Raw genomic sequence first — 25,536 nt, 5'->3', positions numbered from 1 at the left:
AATATTCCTTAAAACAATCACATTTAGTTACTTTTTAATTTTTTTTGTGTCTTGCATGATATTATGCTTAGAAAGCCCTTTATTAGCTAGAAGGTAGATATTCACCAGTATTTAAACAGTTATTAGATAGCAAAACCAACATTTTCTTAAGAAAATAAAAAGAAAAGCCAGAAACTAGGAAAAAGTATTTGCAAATCATACATACAACAAAGGGCTTTGTAATTAGGGCAAAAATTACAAAAATTACAAAAAATATTAAATCTTTCAGAACTGAACAATAAGAAAACAAACCTGTTTGGAAAAGACAAATCAAAGAAGATGTCTGGATAGTAAATAAGCACATGAAGAGGTGTTTAATATCATTTATCATTAGAAAGATGCAAATTAAAACCACAATGAGATTCTGTTACACACCTATTAAAATGGCTAAAATAAGGAAAACCAAATGATAACAAAACAAAGCCTGACAATTGCAGGTGCTTGTGAAGATGTGGAGCAACTGGAAATTTGTTTCATTTCTGGTGGAAATGTAAAATGGTTAACAGCCACTCTGGAAAACAGTCTGGCAGTCCCTTCTAAAGTTAAGCATATACTGATCCTTTGAATCAGAAATCCCACTTCTACATGCTGATTTAGAGAAATGAAAATTTACATTAATCAAAAACCCATTCTTAATGTTTATAGCAGCTTTATCCTAATTGTCAAAAGCTGGAAACAACCCAATGTCCTTCAGGAGATCCATGGGTAAAAAAAAAATATGGCTCAGTTATAAAGAACACACTACTGATATGTGCAACAATACAGATGAATTTTAATGCGTTCTGCTGGGTGACCTAAATTGATCTCAAAAAGTTAAATGGTGTATCATATGTTGAGCTTCCCTAATTAAAAAATCTTAAATCTGAAATGCTTCAAACTCTGAAATTTTCTGAGCACTGTTATCATGCCCCAAAAGGACAGTTCCACACCTGATTCCATCTGAAAGGTTATGGTCATAATGCAGGTGCACTAAATTACTTTCAGCCTGGGTGTATAAAAATAAACAAATTACAGGCATTCACAGAGTGGTGCATGCCTATAATCTCAGGGGTTTGGGAGGCTGAGACAGGAGGATCACAAGTTCAAAGCTAGCCTCAGCAACTTAGAGAGGCCCTAAGCAACTCCCTAAGCAACTTAGTGAGACCTTGTCTTAAAAAAAAAAAAAAAAGGGCTGGGGATGTTACTTAGTGGTTAAGTCCCCATGGGTTCAATTCTTGGTGCCAAATAAATACAGAAATATAAACAACTTTGTGAGTTTAGATTTGGATCCCATCCCAAGATATCTTACTATATATAGGTAAAGTTTAAAAATTTTTAAAAAGTAATCAGAAATCTGAAACACTTCTGATCCCCAGCATTTTGGCTAAGGGATATATAACCTGTATTTCCATACATGTGACATTCTGGGAAAGACAAAACTATAGGGACAGAGAACTCATCAGTGGTTGCCAAGGCTTAGGATGGGAGAGGAACTAACTACAAAAGGAAAACTTTTATAGTGATCAACATGAGTTTATGTTGGAGTTGATGGCGTTGTTTTGAAATTTGTTGGTTTTGAAATTTGTTACATGAATCTATTCATGTTAAAATTTATAGATTCATACATTAAAAAAAGAGTAAATTTTTCTGGATGGATATAAGAAGAAAACCAGTATTTTTTTCTAGATATATTTGGACTAAAAATAAAAAGTGTGTGCTTCTAGATGCATGTTTTGGCATGTGCAATGAGGTATGGGGTCAAACTGTTTTTCCAAGATGTGGCCCACTTTTCTGAACACCACTTATTAATGAGGTGGTATCATATTTTGAGATACTGAACTATGTGTTACTCATAGTTTTCTATCCTATCTCTTTCCCTTGTTTAAGGGGATGATTGACTTTGTACTTAAACTCAGGGGAGGGATGTGATGGGGTAGAAAAGAGAAGTAATGTCAGTTTCCAAAAGTCAAGTTCAAAACTAAGAGCAGATCTGGAGCGAAGACAAAATATTTAGCTGAACATATAAAGAGAGATGGCTGGAAAGAGAACCCTCCTCAGCTGTGTGACAAGACGGTGATAAGAGCATGAAGGACTTTGGGATTCCAGGGCAACTGGGGCCAGAGTGTTGTTTTCTTGGTGGAGGCCCTGGGAGGGATGGCCCAGCATGACTCTGGTGTGTCTCGGCAGTAGGATCCTTGGCAGCCCAAGGTCACTGTACTGTCAAGCACAGCATGGTAACAGCTAAATGTCATCAGACCTGAATGAACAAGGGCAAAAGATGAGGTATACCATCCACCTCTGTCCTATGCATCTTGGTACTCCCCCAAAATTCCAGAACCATGGCACAATAAGGAAAAGTGGGGTCTGAAAAAGAGGGAGGTGAATTGGGTTTACCACCACTCTACTGAGATGATTCAAAACTAGAAGTTAGGTTAATTTACAGATGATAACAATTAGTATAATTTTCTAAAATCTGGGTCATAACATAACATTAATACTTGACATAGTAAATATGCAATCCTTTCCCTTTCTGTTGGTGAGGGAGGAGGGTACTGGGATTGAACCAAGGGCACTCTATCACTGAGCTACATCCCATCATCAGCCCTATTGATTTTTTATTTTGAGACAGGATTTCGCTAAGTTGCTTGGGGCCTCACCAAATTCCTGAGATTTTCCTGCCTTCATCTCCAGAGTCACTGGGATCTCAGCATGAGCCACAACATTCTGCTCATCCTTTCCTCTTATATATACAATAAACTCCATAAGGGAAGGAAATGAGAGCATTTCACATCGTGTTGCTTCTAGCACCTAGCACATTGCCTGGCATATTTAGGAGCTCATTAAAAATAGTCAATAAAGGGAAACATTTATGATAATGCTTTTTGTATTATACTAATGACACAATAATTCTGGGTAATATTAGACTAATTTTTAAAAAGTCTCTATAGGTAGAAATGAGAATTTGGACTACTTGATTTTGTACCTATCCCAGTGGGTTTTTAAGTGTTTCTAATGTTCAGCAAATACTTTTATCTGAAAGAGAAGTTTGAGAGGCTATGTCTTAATTCTGAAGCATATAGAAAGTCAACCTGTTGGAAGAGAGTTGCTTCTCTGCAGATTACATTTACTCTGAAGACATGTTTCTTAAGTGTAGTTTTATGATGCTCTGTGTCTATATGTTACTATCTTTGGAAACTATGGACCTGCAATTGCTTGGAAGTTGTCACCAGGAGATCAGAGAAGATCCTGAAGATGGCAGAGGATGAATAACCTTAGTCACCGGGCCATTCTGAAAAATACGGTGAGGAGGATCTGGACATTCAGTTCTATACTTGGTTTGTTCAGGATTGAGTAAACCATATTTTGGCTGACATACTGGTGTTATACCCGTGTGCTCTGTTTTTTTATTTTTTCTGGGGGGATGGGGTGGGATGGGGAGAAGCAAAGGGCAAAACGACATCTTTATGAATGGGGTCTCCCATGAAGACAATGGTTATCCCTTCTGTCATTCACTCTGGAAATGGGCCAATCCTGGGTAAGGAAAGGAGGAGATGGGAGGCCTTGGGCTAAGATCCCAGCCCTAGGCTGAAGGGCACTTCTGAGAGACCCAAGTGACCTCTCTGGCATGGATGGTAAAATTAGACTGATAATATTGTTAGTCTATTAATAATATTAGACTGCTGGCTGGGCAGAAAAGTACTTACAGTTGGGTATCTGTGAAGGGGCCTGGATTAGAATGCTTGGAGAGCATCCATGTATACAAGATAGTCCCATAGTTCCCCAAAATAGATCATGCTCTCAACTAAACACCCACTTCTTGTTATGCTATAGTAGCAATTCTATAATACTTAGTAGGGCCACATATTCAGTGATCAATAACTTTGTGTATTTGAATGTGGAAGATATGATTTGTCCCATTCTATGTGTGAGAGGTCTCCAGACAATATTTATTTTAAAACAAGATGAGGCACCTCCTATCTAAAGAATATATTGTCAATAAATTCAGTAGTTGAAGAGTTGGACATTGATCTACTCAGGCTTACCAACATGTGAAAATTCACTTGGAAGTTTTGTGAAATATTCCTTACAACAATTGCTAAGACAGGATTGTTTTAATTCCTCTGATCATTACCAAGGAAGAAGTCCAGAAGAATAGGGTGGCAAACTAACCTTGTTTTGATGATAAATGAGGGGTACATACAGAAAACTTCTGATAAATATACCAAGGATCTTTGTGGCAAACCTGTATCACCTGATTTCAAATCATCTAAGCTATAGTTCCTTTCTTATCCCTAAGCTTCAGGGTAGTCCTGCAAACATAGCACACTGTTCCACTTATCGTAGTGGGAACTGAAGGTCAGGGCCTATGATCTAGAAGAAATTCATCAGAGAAAAGCATTGGACTGATATAGTGGTCTCTGGAAGGCAAGAGATGATGAGTGTAAGGATGTAGCATTGGTTGGAGTATCAATAGCCAAGGGATGGGTTATAAAACATGTGAACATTCCCCAGAGAATGCTCTGACATATGCAGGAAGGAGAACTTGGTAGAAGAATGTCCTTCTTAAAGACAAGTGAGCTCCTTATGAAAGGAACTTGTGACCTCAGAAAATGATGAATTTGGGACATTTAAAATACATGCCCTGGTTATGGATTATGCTTCTGTGCCATGAATCTTAGGTGAGTACCACAATATCTTAAATACTGTAGATTTAGGAAGTACTTAAATATTAAGGAGGACTAATTCTCTGTATTTTTCCTCTATCTTTTTTTTTTTTTTTTAGTTTCTGCTTTATTTTCCTCCCTTTTCAAGAAAAAAATTCTCTTTTGATAAAATTCTCATTAGGGAAGCAAAGAAAAGGGAAGGGAATTCATAATAACTATAAATAGTTAAAACACTGAAGCCTGTGAAAATTTTGAAAACTTCAACTACTCACAGAAACTTCTAGTCTTAGTGTGAGGCACCTTCACACATTCAGTGGCAAAAAACACAAAACAAAATGGAGGCATCAAATGACTTGATTTGTGCACAAGGAATTGAGCTTTGGAGCAGAAAAACTGGGCTTTCCTTGGGACTGTCCTTCCTTTGAGCTTACCTTAAGGTTCCTTGGACTTTTTGTACTGTTTTTCCTCCCCTTGGTTTACTTTCTTCCCTGAGGCCCAGGGAATTGGATTTTCTTTGCTAATTGCATAGTACTACAAAAGGGAAAATAGTCTGTTCAGAGATGGTTCTAAGAGTGTTTTAAACTGGGAAAACGTCCCTTCAGCCCTCCTTTCCAAAATTTGTTCCTTTCTTTTCTTTATGGATAATTTACCTTTTCTCCTCATGCAACTAACATGCCTCTACTTTTTTACCTGCTCAGGATCATTGCCTACTCTTAGGAGAAAAAAAAAGTCTATTTTCAAGGATTTATGCCTTCATTTCGATCAAAACCATCGTGTCAGCCACTTTTAGCTTCTGAGACCTATGTGGAACCCCCAAATTGTTTCCCTGTTGTAAGAATTCCTGGTGTGAAGGGAAGTGCTTTTTTGGGACATCTAACATCATGATAAGTGGATGAGTAATTTTGCACTTCAGTAGAAAAGAGTAAAAAACTATAGTATGCAAAACTTCTACTTATTTCCAATAGTCTTGTTTGTGGTATATATATATATTTTACATTTCCATCAACTCAATGCCAAAGGAAAATGAAAGTTAAGACAGTGTAGATGAAAAGCTGTAAATCTAGAAGACAGGGGTACAAATCTTCATTGAGTTGGTAACTTGCTCTGAGAATGAGACTTTTCACCTTCCTGGACTCAGCTTCCTTTCCAACCAATACATTTCAATGATTGAACAAAACCTAAGAAGGTCCCTCCAGTTCTAGAAGCCCAGTAATTCTGAATACAAAGCCTCACTTATGCTCATCTCTGGGTAACAAGAACTTGTTGATGTTATGACATAATCCAGGAATAAAGAAAATAAAACCTACAGCTGAGAAAAGGACACAGAACAGGAAACTGATCTACCAAAAGCCTTCTGAGAACACTGAAAACATTAGCAAAAAGTGGAAAATCTGACAATACCTAGTCACAGTATTTCTCTCCACAATGATCTTTCCTTCTCTTACTAAAATAGAGCAAATTTTATTGTCATAGACACATGTGTATTACAGGCAAGAAGGATGTAATCATATAGGATAACTCCTTGAACATTTTTATTTTATGATTTGCATTCAGGGAAGATGTCTGATAGTTCCCAGCACTTTCTGCCATGGATACCTGTCATCCACATCTAGAGCCTGCAGGTTACACTCGGGGACTCTTGCCAGTTCGTTAATAATGTCACTGAAGCCTGCAGCTGCCGCGATGTGTACACACGTCTTCCCACTCTCATCGTCATAGTTGATTATGGATGGACCCTGATGATGGCTCAGAATGATGGAACACAGGATTCTGTTTCCACTCTGAAAAGCAGAGTCAGAGAATGCCCGTATGAACAATCCAGTGCTGTGTTTCGCTGTTAAGATAAAAATACAGAGTGAAAAAACAAAACAACAACAACAACAACAACACAAAACAATCCATGGAGAGAAAAGAAAACATGGAAGCAAAATATGTTCTATACAAATTATATCTCAAGGGACAAATTTACTACAATTTAAAGATTTTAATTGCTTTTATTTTTTATTCTAAAACCAGGAAATACTTCATTCTATAATATAGAATATGTGCCCCAATAGGCTAAGCAAAGGAGTTTGGTTTTATTGTGAGAAAAGGGTTCAAAACAAACAAACAAACAAAAACAGAAACAAAGAACAAAAAGCAAATTGAGACAGAACAGTAGAAATATAACTTTAATACTAGATGATTTCAGATTTCTTTTTCTAAAGATTAAAGGACATAAGAATTAAAGAAGAAGGGACTTCATTTTCGTGATGGTTGGTCTGTTTAGGAAATACAGCTTTATTTCTCCTACTTTTGCTGAAAGTCAGATAATAATTTTGCTTTGGTGCCATGGAACTTAAGCAAAGCTGATGCCATTTTTATTTTTTAATGTTTTGTTGGGGCTCAGTGTGGGAACCTAGTTCAAGACAGTGGCTTCCTACAAATTTTATTTAATATCTCCAACAATTTTGCACTTGTCCCAAATTTCTGCAAGGATTATTATTATTATTTTTGTCTCCCATAAGAGTGAAATTATCTTCTATAATCAGTGAACTAAGGATAGACCTCAATATGGGTGTAAATGAGTGACATCAGACCTGGCTTGATGTTTGGGCCACTTAGATAACAATTTGTTTGACAGGTCTGTCATTTTATTTTCCTCTTTTACTGTTGAGGTTGACTACTAGGAACTGGAAGAGTCGATTCAATTTAATTAATTGATTAATTTTGAGATGGGGTCTCACTCTGTGGTCTAGGCTGGTCTGGAATTCCTAATCTCAAGGAATCTTCCCGACTCAGCCTCCCAAGTAGCCACAGACATATGCCACTGTGCCTGGCTATAATTTTTAATGTTAAAAAAAAGTGGTGAGTACCAACCGTGGCCCCATGATGCAGGGAAAAAAAAATAGTTCCTTTCAACCATGGTGTCTCTTGACTTGTTATAGTGACTTTTATATACTATTTATTGTGGTATCCCTTGTGCTAGGAATTCTTATCATAAATGCAGACCCTTGAGGGTGCCTGGGACTGCCTTATGCCTGTGCACATGATCAAGCCTGGGCCTCCCAGAGTTTATGACCAGGCCAAGGTCACAAGCAGAGGGCAGCAGCAGCTGTTGGGTGGGAACCAAGGAAGCAGGGCACTGAGCCTCTGACCCAGGTCCTATCAGATTTTGTCTTACTGGATTTTTACAAAATAAATTGAGGATTTCTAGACGGTGAGCCCAGAGCACTGTACCCCGAGCACAGGGTTCTCTCCTGAGCACTGGGCCCTCTATCAGTGCACTGGACATGTACCCATAAAATGATCCCTGCCTACAAACTTCTCTTCCTCTTGTCTTCCCTCTTGTCTTCTTTTTCCCTCCATTTTTCCTTTTCCTACAAGGACTTTTAAGTAAACTTGACCAACTATTTATGTTCCACGGCATGCCTGTCACCAGAAGTCTGATGCACTGAACACAGCTGGGTTTTCACACTTGCTTTATCAACTTTTCCAAGATTATTTCACTTGATATTACTAAATATAGGTCAAAGGTCTGAAATACATTTTAGGCAATAAGAGGCATTTTTTCTTGGAAAGCACTAGCCAGCCACTGAAGAAGGGAAATCAAAAGGAATGCCAGCTCAGTAAATTCATTTTGTTTAAAATTTCCTGGAAGAGTCAAAGAATTCAGGCTGCCAAGGTGACTCAAAGGGCAAAACACCCAGTAAGGGAGTAATGCTCCCTCTCCCACAAAGAGTTTCCCCTCTTTGTGGGAGAGGGAGCATTAAGAACATATGGAGAAAAACAGAAACACTCCTCACCTCTTTCCTCCTCCCCTTCTCACCTTGGGAAGAGTCACTTGAAAGTGTGCAGCTGAAATAGGGGCTAATGACCCCTGAATTTGTTCTTTCTGGGATCGTAGCCAGCCAGTCCCAAGCAGAAGGTGTCTTGGGAGCTGCAAAACTGTAGATCACCTCTCTGGGTAAGTGAAGAAAACCCCTAACCCCCATTTATACTTTTCCTCCAAAATGGCTTTTGTTCTGAATTTTCCAGAAAGTTCTTTAAAAAAATTTTTTTGTAGTTGCAGATGGACACAATACCTTTAGCTTTTATTTATTTATCTTTATGTAGTGCTGAGGATTGAACCCAGGGCCTCACACGTGTTAGGCAAGCACTCTACCACTGAGCTACAACCCCAGCCCCTCCATTTAGTTGTTTTACCTCTACACCTGGATCTCACTTATAACATTATCATTTGTATTTTTCTTTTCCTTAGGATTCTCCCAGAAATAACAGTGATAGCTGCATTTACTGAGTGAATGCTCTGTGCTTGGCACCTTTCTAAACCAGCCCATGAACTCATTTAATCCTGACAACAATCCCATGAGGAACATACTATTATTATCCCCATATTGCAAAGGTTAGAGAAGGAAGGCCCATAGGGATTAAGTAACTTGCCCAAGGTGACAGCTGTGAATTAACTGAGCCAGGATGGACTCTGTAGTATCTTTGTGCTTTACCTCATTCTGTCTCTGATAAAAGGAGTGGTCACTTTTTTTTTTTTTTTTAATTCTGCCTGTTCATACTGGTGGAACTAAAGTGAAACTGATGTTTCAGCTTGCAACATTAGTGGCAGGGATGCATACCTTGCCAACTGAAGGCTTCTTTAAAGTTAAATAGGAGGTACTTTAAAAGTTTCTCCTAGGAAGGTTACCATGGTACACTCTCATGAGAATTTGAAGGAGCCCTGGACAGCACTGGTTTGTAAGCCAAGTCTCTGATGACGGTCTCCTGGTGACAGAATTCCCTTCTTAGCAGTCTGGGCTGGGTGTCAGCCAAAGGTATGCTCAGACCTGGGAGGCCAGGGAGGGTCACAGAGACCAGGAAATGCCAAGAAGAAGAAATGGGAATGTTGCCCAGATGAGCCCTTGGGAAGAATGGAGAATGAGTTTACATTGTTGGGAATGTTATTTAACAGGGGTAGAGTTCCAGAATTCTGCATGGGGCAGCCAGCCCAGGATTGTGGATTTGTTTTTGCTGGATTTATTCCCTTTGGTTTTGTCCATAGGTAATCCATAATGTTACCTTATGTACTCTGAAAACTGCTGTTCCAGAACTATCTGAGTTCTAGCTGTTTTCTTTTAGGTTTCAAGGAGGAAGAGAGTTGGGAAAGCCTGACTCAGAAGAAGCCTTATCAAGGAGAAAGTTAAATTAATGCATTATCATTTTGTTAAAGAAAGATGGATCAAAAACAAAAATAAGATTGCAAAAATCTTGATTTTGTATCTTTTTATTCTAGGTAACCTCTGAAGAAAGTCTTAAGTGGAAAGTTTGGGACTAGTTAGTTATTTGTTACCATATATATGTCTGGTGAATAAATTCCATGGTAACTTCCTTTGGAGGGAACTCTCATCTTTCTTGTCTTGAATGATGGGATGTTTGCATTGCTTGTCTTGTGATGGTGACGGTATAAAGCAGAGGCTAGTATTTTAGTCCTATGTTCTTCTTAAAAGATTGGGTGGTTTGGGGTTGTAAAAAGACCACTCTGGCCAAGTTCAGCAGGAGTCAGACATGTTAGACTGGAATGGGAATATGCAAATCTGTGCCTCCTGAATGTTTGAGACTTAGAGGTTTGTGGCTAACGAGAGGCAGAAAGGTACTCAAGATCCCTGGTATAGAGTTTGCACCATTCTCATGGTTAACTCCTTTGGATTCAGGCTTTTTGCGTGGCCTGGATTCCAGAGGCTACTGAACCCAAAAGCCTGGGGCTGACTCTCCTGGAGAGAATGTGGAAGACAGAAATGGTGGTACGAATACTTAGCATGGAAAACAAACTTCTTTCTTGCAGTGTTAGTGTATGGAAAAGGTCTGGCTGCCCAGCAAGATGAAATCTCCAGAACTGGAGAGTTGTATAGTCCGTGCCAAACTGTGACTAGGAACTTTCTGCTGAAATGAAGCCTAGCAAAGAGTAAGTCCTAGTAAATATGCACTGAGCAGTGAATAAATAAATGGGTAAAACAATCCTTATAAACTAAAGGGAAAATCAAACAGAATTGAATTTTACCCATACTTTTGGGCTTCTCTCTCTTCTCTTTGCCCCGCCCCCTTTTCTCTATCTTTTCTCCACTTTTTTTACTCCCAGGCCAGTCTTTGTTTTCCTCACTCTGCTCCATTCACTTCCCCTCTACAAGTGAGCATGGGGGAGCAGATATGGTCAGCTTAGGTTGCCCTTGAAGCCTCCTGCTTCCCCAAAAGGTGTTATGGTTTGAATTTGAAATATCCCCAAAAGGCTCATGTTTAAAGGTTTGATTGCCAGCCTGTGGCACTTCTGAGAAGTGGTGGAAGGAGGTTGATTCATTGGGGACATGCTTTGAAGGGGATCCCGGGACCCTGCCCTTTCTCTCTCTGTTTGCTTCCTGGCCCCCCATGTGTTAGTGAGTTTTGCTCTACCACATACTTCTTGCCATGACAGTCTGCCTTGCCACGGGTGCAAAAGTGGCAGAGTTAGCTGACCATGGCCTGAAATCTCTGAAAATTTGTCTTCCTTTTTAGTTGCATATATCAGGTATTTTGTCACAATGATGGAATTCTGGTTAATACCACAGGTCAGAATCTGCTCCCAGGGTAATCAGGATGGATTTTGTAAACTTGACTTTCTTCTTGTTTACCCTGGGCTCATGTGACTTTGTAGTCATTCTCTTATCAAGCACTGGAAGTCCTGTGGCCTGAGTTCTTTCACGGGCCCTATATGCACTTGGGTAAGTGATGATCTATCTGTGCCCAAGTTTCTCCACATAGGAGTTGAAGGGTTGGACTTAAGTGACTATGTAGTCCCTTCCCTCTTGAACATTCTTTCACCTTAAAAGTTGGATCACTGACATATTACATTTATAATTATCCTTTGGCATTATGAATTTACTTGGAGTTAAGTTATATTTACAGAATTTTGACACAGTTCAAAGAGTTGGCACAGATCAACTCTCCCTCCCCCACCCCGTGTGTGTGTGTGTGTGTGTGTGTGTGTGTGTTAAAATTTCTTAACCACATCACCACATACTGAATAAACAATCATAAAATAGTCATTTACATTGGTACAGTTCTTTTCTTTCCATCCTCCCTTGTACAGTATGCTGAAAGAACGGCTCAACTTAGGGATAGCTTAAATAAGCTTATTTTCTAGTAAGTCGGGAAGGGAACTAGTGGTGAAATTTGAGGGGCAGTAGATACTTGCCCCTCTAACTGACCTGCCCTGATATTGTTGTTATCAAAAATCCATGTGTTAAAACACTATAACCCTGGGTTGCTTGGTTAAGCTGAAAATGCTATCCCAGAACTCAGATCCATAAAAAAAGTAAGGTCACAGGGCTAACTGCAGACCCCCAACTTGGAGAGGCAGACAGGCATATACAGGGAATCATGACATCTCAGAACAGGGACCTCTGTGAGGACAAGTGCTGGGGTAGGGAACCCTGAACTGCAGTTGATGAATGGCTGTTGGCTTCGAGTGGACAAATGAGAGAGTTACAAACTTCAGAGGGACCCAGACAGACTGGGAGCCCTGTACTTTTGTGAGTTTTACCTCCAGGAACTTGACTAGGTTCTGACAATAAATATCAGAGAAAAATCCCCATGGGCTTCTGGCTGGGGGAAGGAAAGGAATCATTTTGAAACACAGCAGGGCACTAAAGAGAAGCTAGATAATTAGAGTCTCAGAGCCTCACCTTCCATGGTTTTATCAGAGCCTAACTGACCTTGGGGAAGAGAAATGCCTGGCTTTTAGCCTACTGTAGTCCTCCTGTTCCACCTAAAAACATAGGAAAAAACCCCCAACAAATTCTTGTAAAATTCACAGTCCAGAGGTACAGGCTCACTAAAGACTGAGACATAATCATGGGACTATAGAACACTTCTCCTGTCCCCAAACCATACCACATTACTGAAAGCCTCTTTGCAGCTTTTATTTTTACCCACAACATCATCTCATGTTTGCAAACAAGAAAAATTACGGAGCATACTAGAAGGAAAACAACAAACAAAACAAACAAGCCAAAACAATTTGAAGAGACAGAGCAAACATCAGAACCAGAAATGTTGGAATTATCAGATTGGGAGTTTAAAGAAACTATAATTAATATGCTAAGGGCCCTAATGATAAAGTAGATAGCATGCAAAAACATATGGGCAAGTAAGAAGAGTGATGGAATTCCTAAAGAAGAGTCAAAGGGAAATGCTAGAGATCAAAACCACTAACAGAAATAAAGAATGCCTTTAATGGAATTTAGTGGACTGAACATAACTGAGTAAAGGATCTCTAAGTTTAAGAATCTCTCTACACAAACTTCTCAAATAGAAAAATAGAGACTGTAAAAAGCAGAACAGAATGTCAAAGAAATGTGGGTCAACACCAAGGCTATAACATACAGGTATTCTCCTGGAATACCAGGAGAAGAAAGAGAGATAGGAAGAGGAGAAATCACTGAAACATTAATAATGACCGAAAACTTCCTCAAATTAATGTTTGATGCCAAAGCTCAGAAAACACCAAGAAGGACAGATATAAAGAAAACCTATACCTAGGCATGTATTTTTCAACCACAGAACATCAAAGACAAAAAAATCCTGAAAGAAGTCAACAGGTGGAAAAACCCTTCCCTATAGAGAAGCAAAGATAAGAATTACATCAGACTTCTCAGAAACGATGCAAGAAGGAAAAAAATGGAGTGAAATATTTAAAGCTGACAGAAGAAAAAACCCCTACCAATCTGGAAATCTGTACTATGTGAAATTTTCCTTTAAAAACAAATAAGACATAAATACTTTCCCAGACAAATAAAATTGAAGAATTTGTTGTTGCTGGTAAATTTGCTTTGCAATAAACTTTAAAAGAATTTCCTTAGAAGAGAAAATATAAACCAGAAGTTCTGATTTACATAAAGGAAAGAAGAACACAGAAGAAGAACTAAATGGAAGTAAAAAAAAAACTTTAAATCTTCTTATTGTTAACTGGCCTAACAGATAACAGTTTGTTCAAAATCATAATAGCAATACAGTAGTCAATTATGTATCATTATGTATATATCTTTATATAGATAAATATATTTATTGATCTATGCTTACAAATGAATGAAATGGATGAAAGCAACAATACAAGAGATGAGTGGAAGGAACTGAGATTTTGTTGTTGTTATTATAAAGTACTCACACCAGCTGTGAAGTGGTACAGTGTTAATTGAAAGTGCACTTGGATTTGTTGTAAAAGGCTTCCACTGAAAAAAGTGAAGAATTACAACTAATATGTTAAGATAGGTGAGAATATGGAATTGTGTAAGATACTAATTAAAAGCACAAAAGGTAGAAAAAAGGTGAAAGACAAAAACAAAGGAAAAAAGTAGCAAATAGAAAACAGGATTGCAAATATTAATCTAAATATATCAATAACCACTTTGAACATGAATTACCCAAATGTATCAATTAAGACAGGATTGTCAGAGTGGATCAAAACATAAGACCCAATTATATGTTGTCTACAAGAAACTCACTTTACATGTAAAAATACATATAGATTAAAAGTAAATGAATGGAGAAAAATCTACCATGAAAACACTAATCCAGAGAAAGCAGGAGTCACTATATTAATTTGAGGCAGAACAAATTTCAAAGCAAGGCAAGTTATTAAGGATAAATAGGGACATTACAAAGTGATAAAGGGGTTAGTTCTCCAAGAAGATAAAATAATCCTTATGCACCCAACAACAGAGCCTTAAAATACATGAAGCAAATATTAATAGGGCTGCAAGAAGAAGTAGATATATTTACTATTATAGTTGGTAACCTCAACACCTCTCTTTCAGAGAAGGACAAATCCAGCAAGCAGAAAATAAGTTAGGACATAGTTGAAATGAATTGCATATAATTGATATGTATGGCCCACTTCATCCAGCACAACCAAACATACATATTTTTTTTTCATAGTGCTTAGGATTGAACCCAGGTTTTCATGTATGCTAGGCAAAGTGCTCTGTCACTGAGCTATACCTCCAACCCCCAGACACACTCTTAACAAACTCACTTGGAACATTCACCAAGACAAACCACATTCTAGGACATAAAACAAACCTTAAGTAAAGTTAAGACAATATAAATCATAATGGATGCTCTTAGAAAACAGGAGAATTAAACTATACATCAATAGCAAAAAGAAAACTGAAAAATTCATAAATATCTGGAGATTAAATAGTATACTTTTAAATAACACATATGTAGAAGAAAAAATATCAAGAGAAATTTTGAAAATATTTTTAATTAAATAAAAACTTACCAAAAATTGTGGGATGCAGGAAAAGAAATGCTTAGAGGGGAATTTATAGCATTGAATGCAAGAAAAAAAAAGACAGATCTAAAAACCAATTATTCAAGTTTCCACTTTTTAAAACTATAAAAAGAAGAACAATTTAAATCCAAAGTAAGCAGGAGAAAAGAAAAATGAAAATTAGGACATAAATCAATGAAATTGAAAACAGGAAATGAACAGAGGAAATTGATGAACCCGAAAGCTAGTTTACTGAAAAGATCAATAAAATTTAGAAGCCTTTGATCAGACTAAGGAAACAAAGAGGACAGAAATGAAAGAATGAGATAAAGAAAGGAAATCAAATACACACACACACACACATACACACACGTATGCATACACACACACACACACACACACACACACTGATTATGAAGGAAGAGGTATCTCTCTTTGTAGATAATGTGGTTGTCTATACAGAAAACCTGGAAAGATAGACAAGAAGCAACTACAAAACTAAAGCAAAATAAAAACCCTGAATAAGAAGCAAATTTAGTAAATTCACAGGTTACAAGATTAATATGCAAAAGTCAATTATTTTCCTATACAGCCCCAATGAACAATTTGAGTTTGTAATAAAACCTACTGTCATTTGGATGTGGTTGTCCCTTCCAAAGCTCATGGTGAAATTTAATTTCTAATGTAATTGCATTGAGAGGTGGCATCTTCAAGAGGTACTTAAGTCATGTGAGGGGTTGGTTCATCCTTATGAAAGGATAAATGTAGTTCCCATGAGAAAGGGTTAGTTATTTCAAGAGTGGGTTGTAATAAAATGAGTCAGCTTCTTTTCCCCCTCCCCGTCTCTTTGCACATGCTTCACTGCCTTCTGATTCTATGTCCTTCCTGGAGCAGCAACAGACCCTCACTAGAAGCCAAGCAGATGCTAGCACTATGCTCATGGACTTCCAGAACTATGGCTGAATAAACCATTTTTTTCCTTAGAATTACTAAGTCTCAGATATTATTATAGTAACAGGAAATGCATTAAGGCAAAAATGTATATACCATTTATATAAGCACCCCTAAAATAAAATATGCAGGTATAAGTCTAACAAATTATGTATAAGAGCATTATAAGGAAACGAGTGGAGAAATATTCCATGCTCATGGTTAGTAAAATCCAATATTGTCAAAATATCAGTCCTTTCCACCTCAATATATAGATTAAATGCATTTCAAATAAATATGCCAGGAAATTGTTCTGTGGATATTGTTCTGGTTCTAAAATTTACGTGGAGAGGTAGAAAACTCAGAACAACCAAAAAAATATTGAAAAGAAGAATTAAGTTGGAGGACTGACTCTTAGGCTTATTATAAAGTTACAGTCATTAAAACAATATGGTATTGGCAAAAGAATAGACAAATAGATTAATGGAAAAGAATAAAAAGTATATATGTATACATATATATTTAAATATATGCATGTATATTCAATAGATATATTAAAAAATCTTTGTGTGTGTGTATAGATATACATATCCAACTAATCTTTACATAAAGGAGTAAAGGCAATAGAATGGACAAAAGATAGTCATTTCAACAAATGGTGCTGGAACAATTGGACATCTACATGCAAACAAATGAATCTAGACACAGGAGACCTTGTGTCCTTCAGAAACATTGATACAAAATGGATCAGAGACCTAAACATAAAACATGAAACTATAAAATGTTCAGGTTACATAGGACAAAACATAAATGATGCTGGGATTGATGATATCTTTTTAGATATGGTAACAAAAGTATGATCCATGAAAGAATTGATAAAGTTCACTTCATTAAAATTTAAAATGTCTGCTTTGTAAAGACACTGTCAGAACAATGAAAAAACAAGACACAAGCTGAATGAAAATACTTGCCAAAGGCACATCTGATAAAGGAATGTTGTCCAAAATATTCAGAGAACCTGTGAAACTTACTAATAAGAAACAAATAATGCAATTAGAATACACCAAAGACCTTAATAAACACCTCGCTGAAGAAGATATACAAATGTCAAACAAATATATAAAAAGATGCTCCAAATCAGAAGTCTTCAGGGAAATGCAAATTAAAACATTGAAATATCACTATACACCTGTAAGAATGATCAAAATCCAGAACACCAACATCAAATTCTGGCAAGGGTGTGGAGCAACAGGGAATGTAAAATGCTAGAGAGACTATAAAATGGTTTAGTTACTTTGGAAGAGAGTTTATTGGTTTCTTACAAAAATAAACATACCCTTACCCTATAATTCAACAATTTTGCTCCTGGGTATTTACCCAAAGAAGTTGAAAACTTATGTCTATATAAGAACCAGCACGGGCTAGGGTTGTGGCTCAGGGGTAGAGCGCTCGCCTACTATGTGTGAGGCACTGGGTTCAATCCTCAACACCTCATAAAAATAAAATAAAGATATTGCATCCATCTATAACTAAAAAATAAATATTAAAAAATAACCAGCACATGAATATTTATAGCTGCATTATTCATAAATGGCAAAACTTGGAAGCAACCAGGATGTCTTTAAACAGGCAAATGGATAAACTGTGATACATCCAGACAATGGAATATTAGCTGGCACCAAAATAAATGAAAAGGCATGGAGGAAACATAAATGAAAAAATAAAAATATGGAGATCAGGGCTTGGGAGAGACAGTGGGAAGAATAAAGAAAGTGCAGAGAATTTTTAGGACAGTGAAACTACACTATATGATATAATAATGGTGGCTGTGTGCCATTACACATTTGTCAAAATCCATAGAATGTACAAAACCAAGAGTGAACCCTTATGTAAACTATGGATTTGGGGTGCTAATATAGGTTGATCAATTGTAACAAATATGCCATTCTAGTAAGAGATATTATAATGGATGAGGCTGTGCATATCATATGGGGTACAGGGGATATGAAGAATTGCTCTGTACATTCTTCTCAAGTTTTGCAAATCTAAAACTCCTCTAAAAATAATCTTTAAAGTTTAAATAACCTTTAAATAATTAAAATTTAAATAATCTTTAAATTAAAATTATATCCACACATATTAACCCACTAGTTTGACATGGATTTGTTCTTGGAACTGAATTCAGTGAATACATCTTTGGAGACTTAAGCTTCAGAAAGCTCTGCTTTGGGTCTTGAGTAGCAGTTAGATGAATAAGGCACAGGGGCTCTTAGGCACACAGTCTAAAGGGGAAGACACAGATCCCTGCCTAAGTGCAACACAAGCCCTAGGTGCAAGACAGTGCTGGTCAGACAACATGGATGAAAAAACTCTGAAAGGAATCTTTACAGAGAAAATGACATTTAGTTGGGCTTTGAGGAATAATAAAGAATAAGCAGAAATTCTGTAATTCTACAGGTAGAAGAGATGATGTGAGGAATGTAAAAAGAAAGAAACACTTCACCCAAAGAAAAGAGAATAATCGGGGGAGGGGAGATAGAATGGATCTCTATGATGGATTGGGGGGGTTAATGATAACTCAGTGTGATTGGATAAGACTATATAGACTGAAAAGGAGGGTTTGTGGGTGGCTGAGGTAGAGTGTGGAGGTGTTGTTTACTGCAGTAAAGTACTGACTTAAGGAGTTTGCCCTTTACTACAAAATTAACTCAGTGAGGATTTTTGAGCCAATGACCAACAGTCATCATAAATGTTTTGCTAAAATAACAGTTATGTTGGTGTCTTTTTGATTAATTGGAAAAACATTCAATGACAATATAAGAATATATAGAGAAGGGATGTGATGAAAGTAGGAATACCAGTTATTGTAACTGTTCAAAAGAGAGAAGGTACAAGCTTGGTCTATGGAAGTGTGCTAAATTGTTTCCATATGTTCTTTTCTCATTTGGGTCCACCGTCCAGTATCTGTGAATTGCATCAGAATGTCTCCTTGGCCTTTGGCGTCTGGTTGGATTTGGCAAGTGGGTGGCATTGACTGAAGGTGGGTGTAGGAGGAAAGAGAGATTGGAGTATTTATCCCTCAATTCTCTTCCTGCTAAACTTGTTTTGTTATTCTACCAAGGGCTACAGTTTCTGTTAAGGTGCATTATTATAGCTATAGCTTTTGCTATGTCTTAAAGCTATGATTTGAATGTATCCTTTAAGGTTCATGTGTTAGAAACATAATCCCAGGTTGGGCAGAGTGGCACATGCCTGTAATTCCAGAAAATGCAATTCCATTTCAAAGCCAGCCTCAGCAATTTAGTGAGACCTTGTCTCTAAATAAAAATATAAAAAGGGCTGGGGATGTGGCTCAGTAGTTAAGTGAACCCTTCTGGGTTCAATCCCCAGTACCAAAAAAGAAAAAAAGGAAAAAAAAAACATAAACATAATCCTCAATGCAACATTATTGAGAAGTAGAGCCTTTAATTGATGATTAGGTCATGAGGACTCTGCTCTCATGAATAGATTAATGCTGCTATCTCAGGAATAGTCTCATCATGGTGGGAATGACATCCTTATAAAGAATGAGCTCAACTCCCTCCATCTGCTCTCTCATGTATATTCTCTTGTCCTTCTGCCTTCTGCCATGGAATAATTCAGCATTAAGGCCTTCACAAGATGCAGGTTTCTTGATGTTGGACTTCTGAGTCTCAAGAACTGTGAGAAATAATCCCTTTAAAAATAAGTTACCCATTGTCTGGTATTCTGTTAAAGCAGCCCAAAATAGAATGAGACTTTGTAGTCACTCTCGGTATCCTGGTTGCCATGTTCTGAGCTGCTTCTCTCCACCACTTCCTTCTGCCACAATGTTCTGCCTCACCTTGGGCCTAGAGCTATGGAGTCAGTCATCCATGGACTGAAACTCTGAAACCATGAGCCAAAATAAACCTTTTCCTCCTCTAAGTTGTCCTTGTCAGTCTCTTGGTCATAGTGATAAAAAGCTAACTAAAACAGAAATTGGTACTAAGGTTAATTGTTGTGACTAATTCGACCACGTGGTTCAAAAGACTTTGGAGCTAGTTTAAGAGAGGGAAGAATTTTTGAAAAGTTTAGAGATGTTTTTAGAGATGCAAGCTGGAAAATCTTTAAAATATTCTAAGTGGAGCTTAATGATCAATTCTGATGAAAGCTCAAAACACCAGAATGCCTATAGAACTATGGATAGTAAAGACTGTGTTCATGAGGTTTCAGAGGAGAAGGAGGACTTTACTGAAAATTAGACTAGAGGCCATTCATGTTTCATTTTGATAAAGAAATTGACTATTTTTCATGTCCTGAGAATTTCTGTGGGGCTGATTTTAAAGGTGATGGACTAATTAAACGGTCAGAGGAAATCTCAAGGCAGCACAGCATTTGGGGGTGGCATGGATATTGCTGGTGACTTTTTGAAAAGTTTACTGTGATAATAAGAGGCAGAAAGATTTGAAAGACTTGCAGTCTGGCCAGAAAAGTGCAAGTAAAACTGGGGCTAAGGAGCTGTGGTTATTAAAGAGATTATAGCCTGTAAAGAAATACTAAGTATTTTACAAGAAACAATAGGAAAGATGGCTTGAGGGAATCTCAGGAATTGGCAATACCAAATCCACTCAGGCTCAAGGGTGTAAAAGTAAAAATTCCTTTGAGAAAGACCATGGGGGTACCATGGAAAGAGGGAGTGGTGCAAGGATTTCTTTCCTTATGCTTAGTCACCCGGCACTCAGAGGTTGCTGCAGAGGTTGCTGCAGTTGTGGCCCCAGGATGCTCGGATACTGCTCAAGATGGCACAAGACCTTGGCTTGTGAAATCACATGATGTAGGTTCTACAGAAATTCAGGAATCCTAAAGTCATGGGGTCATGGAGGTTTCCACCAAGATTTCAAAGGAAATCATAAGAGGCAGGAAAAGTGGAGCAGGGTTGATGTTCCATCTCTTTCCTACTGGGACCTTGACCTGAACACTGAGGATAGAAAGGAGGGGAGAGAGTTGAGAGGAGGTAGAATTGAAAGGTTTTGATAACCAACTGGATGTGAAGAATAATCTCTGCCAATAACCCCTGTGAGGGCAACGTGTAAAGATGTACGAAGAAAGCCTAAGATGCAGTAGAGACCCCTGAAATTAAGAGATGCCAGTAACATGGAATGTCTACCATAGAAAGCTGCAGGAACTGAACAGAGACAGGCCAAGAAAGAGGCCACGTGGGCTAAAATCAGCAAGGCCACAGGGGTGAGCTACCCTTTTGAGGTAACAATGCCAGATGCCAGATGTGGAACTACAAGACTTATTTGCTCTGTGGAATTTTGTTCTTGCTTTGATTCCATCCCTTCTTTTATGCTGCTGTTTCTCCTTGTGGAAAGGAAATGTTTAGTCTGTGCCATAATAGATTGGATATATGTAACTTGCTTTTGATCTTGACTCATGGTGAAGAGTTTGTTTTGAATCTCAGATGAGATTTTGGACCTTAACTTTTGGCTAATGCTGAAACTATTAATACTTTGGGACCGCTTAGAAAGTTACTAAATGTATTTTGCATTGTGAGATGGGCATGAGTTTTGGGAGTATAGGGGCAAAATGTTATGGTTTAGATATGAGGTAACCCCAAAAGCTCATGCATGAGGCAATGCAAGAATGTTTACAAGTGAAATGATTAGATTATGAGAGCTGTCACCCAATCAGTAGATCAATCCACTGAAACAGATTAACTGGTGGTAACTGTAGGCAGGTAGGGTGTGACTGGAAGAAGCAGGTTACTGGGGACGTGCCTTTGGGTTAATGTTTTTTCCCAGGTGAGTGGAGTCCTCTCTCTACTTCCTGTTGCTATGTCTTGAGCTGCTTTCCTCTGCCATGCTCTTCCACCCTGATGTTCTGCCTCACCTCAGGCTCAGAACTATGGAGTTGGCCCACCATCAACTGAACCTCTGAAACTTTATCCCCTAAAAATAAAAATAAAAAGTCTTCATAGCCAATCCTTCCTTCCCATGCTCTTTAGGCCTATATGTCCTAATGGCAACCTGCTCATATTGTATGTGCTAATAGTCTCTTCATGACGCTCTCCTCAATGATCCACATCTGAGTGTTCCATCTCTTTCCTACTGGGACCTTGACCTGAACAGTGAGGATAGAAAGGAGGGGAGAGAGTGGAGAGGAGGTAGAATTGAGAGGTTTTGATAACCAACTGGATGTGAAGGGTGATAAGCAAATGGTATTCATATATTCATATACAGTACATAGAGGTCTTCAGCTTGGGCTACTGGGATGATGAAGATGTGTGATAGGAAGGTAGGATTAAAGATTCAGTTTGACTATATTGAGTTTGAAGTATCTGTGGGAAATTGTGGGGAGATGCTCAGGAGAGCTGGAAATGTGGGTCTCTGGTCAGGAGAGGTCATAGCTGGAGTTATTGTCTGAGACTCTTCAGAATTGTATGGTAGTTGATGACACAGGAGCTGATAAGCTCTCCTAGGAACAGTGGGAAAGGAACTCAGGAATAAACTTATGTCTAGTTAAAGAATGAAAGGGAGATGAGGCAGGGAGATACCTCATCTCCCTTTCACTCCTGATAAGTTGGTGTCATCATAGGTAGATAAGGACATATCCCTAAGGAACTAGATGCCATTTGGGGTGATTGTCATGGGGAAGATGTAACCCTGGTCATTGTTAGTCCAGGTACAGTCAAGCAGTGGCATTTTCTCAGCAGTTAGAGGAGTGAGAAAGACAGTGATGGGCCTCTTGAAGGGGATCACTAGCTACCAAGGGACGTAAGACATGGGAGCAAGAAGTCTAACCAGCATATTTCTGAACCTGATGTTTCAATCATTTACTGCTTTGGTTAACTGGGCTAAATACAAAGGCTTTATTATTTCAAAGTACTATAGCTTTAAATGGGATCTCATTATATAGTTCAACAGAAAAACAGGAAGTTCATCAAAAGGAATAAATGACAATGGGAAATAGAATCATTCATGTGGAAAAACTTTAAGGAGTACAATGCTGTTCTGTGTTATAAATGAACAAGAAGTCTAAAGAAAGCGAGTGTAATCATGATTTCAACTGACATTTGGAATTACCCTTTGTCTTTGCAATGTAAAGAGCAGAACACATGCTTCTGAATTTTACTGCTAACCACAGAGAAGGGAGCAAAGGGGGCGGAGCAAAGCCATGATCCTTAACCTTTCAGGGATAGTCACTGATTCTCACTGAGTAACTGAAAAAAAAGAAGTGGACTCCTTCCTCATTAAAATGAATGCAAACATACTCACACAACTACATATACGATATTGCATACAATTGTGGAAGTACAAAAAGGTACCTGTCTTGTTAATAATTTTACCACCAGTGCCAGAAACACAGTAGATGCTCAAGAAATATTTATTAAGTGATTGAATAAATAAATGAGGGCAGTATTACATTTATACAATCATGGACAAAATGTAAACATCATGGTTAGAAGTGGATAAGGTATTAATTTGATTCATTTATCATAGTCGTTCTCAACCCTAGCTATACATTATAATTTTCTGAGGAGAGAGCTCTAAAAAATATTGATGCCTGAGCTCTCCCTCAGAACAACTGAATGAGAATCTTAAATATTTGGGTCCTGAGCACCAGTCTTGTTTAAAAGCTCTTCAGATGACTTCTAATGAAAGTAGCAGGTTGAAAGATGTATCATTAAGTAGAGAGTCAGGATATGAAGGCATGGGTATGACAACCACAATTTTAGGGAGGAAATCAGGAATAAAATAATTAGCTCTTCCAATTCCATAGCACATTACATATCACTTCCATATGCCTGGCCTCATTCATACCCCCCAAAGATACCTAGATAGTTAAGCCAAGCAGGTATTGGTGACTCTCCTCACATTAAACCCAGGTCTGTCAATAAAAACTCATATCTTCTGAAATGAATATGCTGTCCTTTTAGTTTTGCAAAACTGGTTCTGAGAGGATCAGAACAGTGGTCCTATCCCCACAGAATTAGACTCAAAAGGTCTGGAGTTGGGGTCAGGGAATCTGTAATGTCACAAGTACTGTTAGTGATTTCCTTGCAAGGCCAGGTCGCTCTAAATTGGGGCTGAAGGAGAGGTAGGGAGGGGTTGTCAGTCAGAATTACCTGGGGAAAATTTTCCAAAAGGCACATACATCCCAGAACTATGGATTCAGAATGCAGAGGTATTGAGGATGACGATACAGAAAATGCTTGATCCTGATGCCACTTTCACCTTAGCTGAGAACCAACATCATGGGGCACTTTTTTGAGAGTCAGCCAGGTTCTGAGGCCACTGCTACAGTGGTGGCCTGTGATTAGCTAGACGCCAGCTCTGGGGACCCTGGGCACAGACTGGCAGGGAAGGCGGGCCTGGGGGGGGGGGTGGTGATTAGATACTGAAAGTATGTGGGAGGGTGCTAAGGGCAGGTGGAAATGACAAAAACAAGTCTTGCTCACTTTGCAATTTAGCCTGGGGTTGGCTCTGGTGCAGAGTAACTGAAGCCAAGTTTGGAGGGACAAAAACAGCAGTTTCCAAATCACTTCTGTTTCCCCTTAACCAGGCACATGTGTCAGTCCTGAAAGTCCCAGGTGCCAACCTCTGCTGCGCTTGGCATACGAAAACAATGAGTGAAACCAGAGTCAGGGCTGCAGAAACGACTCTCACAAGGATGCTGGCAGCAGTTTTGAAAGGGTGCTTTTACTGGGTCAATGGAAATAACAGCAGGGACGTCTGTGTTTATGCATCCAGAGACAGAGTGGTCCCACACGTCTGTTAAAGGAAGCATAGTACTGCGCTCTGTGCTCCTTGAAGGAGGGAACAGATAACTTCTTGGTTATTACACCAGGTAATAATTCCCCTTGAAAATGGAAGGCACTGCTATACACATTAGCTGCCATTCTTTCCCTCATTCTGTTTTACCCTCTTTGGACTCAAGATTTTGCAGGTCTACTCTGATTTCTGTCATTTTACATTTGGTTCTGTGTTTTGGCATTGACCCCCTTCTGTGATCAAGGGCCACTATTTTCACTGTTCAGAATAGAGTTTAGGATCTCCTGCAATGAGGCCTCTGTGCAGGACTCTAATAGAAGAAAGAGAGTCAGAGTCATGATTCAAAGACATTGAAGGGGTTGTCCCAGTAATCCTTTGAAGGTTACTGTTAAGCCAGCAGCAAGCACTGAGATGAAGAAAGAGAGGGTGGTGTGTGTGTGTGTGTGTGTGTGTGTGTGTGTGTGTGTGTATGTGTGTGACAGAGCGGGGGGGGACAGGCAGGCAGACAGACAGCAAGGCAGAGGCTCTAAAGTGACAGATTTGTTGTTGCCCCTCTGGATTTAAAAGAAGCAGAGAAGGGCAGAGTACATCCTACTTGCTCTGTCATATCCACACCAGGCCTTGTACCTGTGATAATTCCATCCTTCACGTTCGACCTGCTTAGAAAATCTTTAATATTATTTTATACATATAAACTAGAGATGGGCCCACTGGTCAATCTCTCACCTGAACTGCCCAGTGGAGAGCTGTTTTGAAGTCCTTATCCACAAGGGTGGGGTCTGCCCCCTTCTTCAACAGCATTTGGGTGTGTTGAGGTCGGTTGTGGAAAGCTGCCCAGTGGAGTGGCGTCATTCCCTGCAAAACAACAATCAGAGGG

At 38.6% G+C, this 25,536-nt stretch overlaps 1 protein-coding gene across 2 annotated transcripts in view; it reads right to left on the bottom strand.

The window, feature by feature from the left end:
• Nucleotides 1–25,536, bottom strand: part of Ankrd55 (ankyrin repeat domain 55) — a 95,848-nt gene that overhangs the window by 20,924 nt on the left and 49,388 nt on the right. For both annotated transcript variants that reach the window (XM_015497293.2, XM_048800028.1), the window contains exons 6-7: nucleotides 25,386–25,514; nucleotides 6,279–6,463 (exon numbers count right to left, since the gene is read on the bottom strand). In XM_015497293.2, the coding sequence (XP_015352779.2) occupies nucleotides 6,279–6,463; nucleotides 25,386–25,514 (314 nt within the window). The remainder of the gene's footprint in view (nucleotides 1–6,278; nucleotides 6,464–25,385; nucleotides 25,515–25,536) is intronic.

Source organism: Marmota marmota, unplaced genomic scaffold (genome assembly GCF_001458135.2).
Source record: "Marmota marmota marmota unplaced genomic scaffold, marMar, whole genome shotgun sequence".
NCBI classification, from domain to species: Eukaryota; Metazoa; Chordata; class Mammalia; order Rodentia; family Sciuridae; genus Marmota; species Marmota marmota.
This window is presented reverse-complemented; position numbering and strand designations above follow the sequence as displayed.